Genomic DNA, 1274 nt, shown 5'->3' on the forward strand with positions numbered 1-1274 from the left:
TGAGTGATTTAAACATTTGTACCATGTAGGGCAGTCATACTTACCATGTCTGTAATTTGTAAAGTCCAGGTGCCTACAGGATTCTCTCCCCATGTATGAACAGACATGAAATCCCAATTCTTAAAGCCATTAGGAGATGTATCCCGCTCTCTTTCCGCCAACAGTACAGTGCTGGTTCCTGTTTTCATGCAACAAACAGAAGTTAGTGAATGACCTGACAGCTCCCATAGAAGAATACACTCCAGCATCTGATAACTGAAAATAAAAGCTGAGAGAGATTAGTCTTCCCAATTTCCCCTCAGTATAAAACCAGGATCATGATATTCACAAAAAAAACTTGATGTTTTTATCCATAGTGCCTAGCACATTACCTAGCATATAATAAACTTTTACTAAATACTATGGAATAAGTAAATAATTGATATGTTGATAAAGGCAACACATAAAACCATGTTTACAAACTGGACTAAAGAAAAGAATCAAGGATTTATAATAAATTTTAGTGAACCTAATGTTTTGAAGTTTAAAAGAAAATATTTAAAACATTGTTGTTGTTGTTGTTATGTGCCGTGGAGTCGGATTAGTGGATGCCAAATTCAATAATCTAGTGTAGACATTAAAATGGAAGATATATTTATCTAATCTCAGGTCATATAAAAAAATAGTGGTAGAAGTAACTCTAAATTCTCAAGCCCAAGCCCTCTGTAAATAAACAAATATTTCCTTTTATATGAAGGTCAGATTATTAGGACCATCAATTAAAAAACAATCCCACCATGATGCATGGAGGGGTTTGTAACCATGGCAATGAAACGATATACGATAGGATGAATGTAAAACTAATGTTCTCCCATGTAAATTATCACATAATTCACAATAAATATTTTTAAAAAACACAAAAAAAAAAACAACCCCATCAATATTTGAGGCCAATTCTAAGACATCTCAGAAGCCTGGTTTCAAAGTTACTAGAGTCTCTTTCAAATAGTAGGAATCTCTGAATTGTGCAACTCCTTAACATGATTGGCTGCTAACTAAAATATTGGGAGTTCAAGTCTGCCCATGGATACCCTGTAAGAAAGACCTGACCTTTTAGTTCTGAGAAATCACTTATTGGAAACTTTATGGAGCAAATTTCTACTCTGACACACATGGGATCACCACGAATCAGTATAGACTCAATGGCGGGTATTACTTCAAATGTTTAGGAAGTTCATACCCTGGAAGAACAAATCTATATAGATCTCTCAATAGATCCATGGGTTCAGATGTTG

At 34.5% G+C, this 1274-nt stretch overlaps 1 protein-coding gene across 1 annotated transcript in view; it reads right to left on the minus strand.

The window, feature by feature from the left end:
• The window catches only part of PCSK1 (proprotein convertase subtilisin/kexin type 1), an 81147-nt gene that overhangs the window by 21659 nt on the left and 58214 nt on the right, over nucleotides 1–1274 (minus strand). The window contains exon 12 of the mRNA XM_006867887.1: nucleotides 45–178. Coding sequence (XP_006867949.1) covers nucleotides 45–178 — 134 coding nt within the window. The remainder of the gene's footprint in view (nucleotides 1–44; nucleotides 179–1274) is intronic.

Source organism: Chrysochloris asiatica, unplaced genomic scaffold (assembly GCF_000296735.1).
Source record: "Chrysochloris asiatica unplaced genomic scaffold, ChrAsi1.0 scaffold00111, whole genome shotgun sequence".
Lineage (NCBI taxonomy): Eukaryota > Metazoa > Chordata > Mammalia > Afrosoricida > Chrysochloridae > Chrysochloris > Chrysochloris asiatica.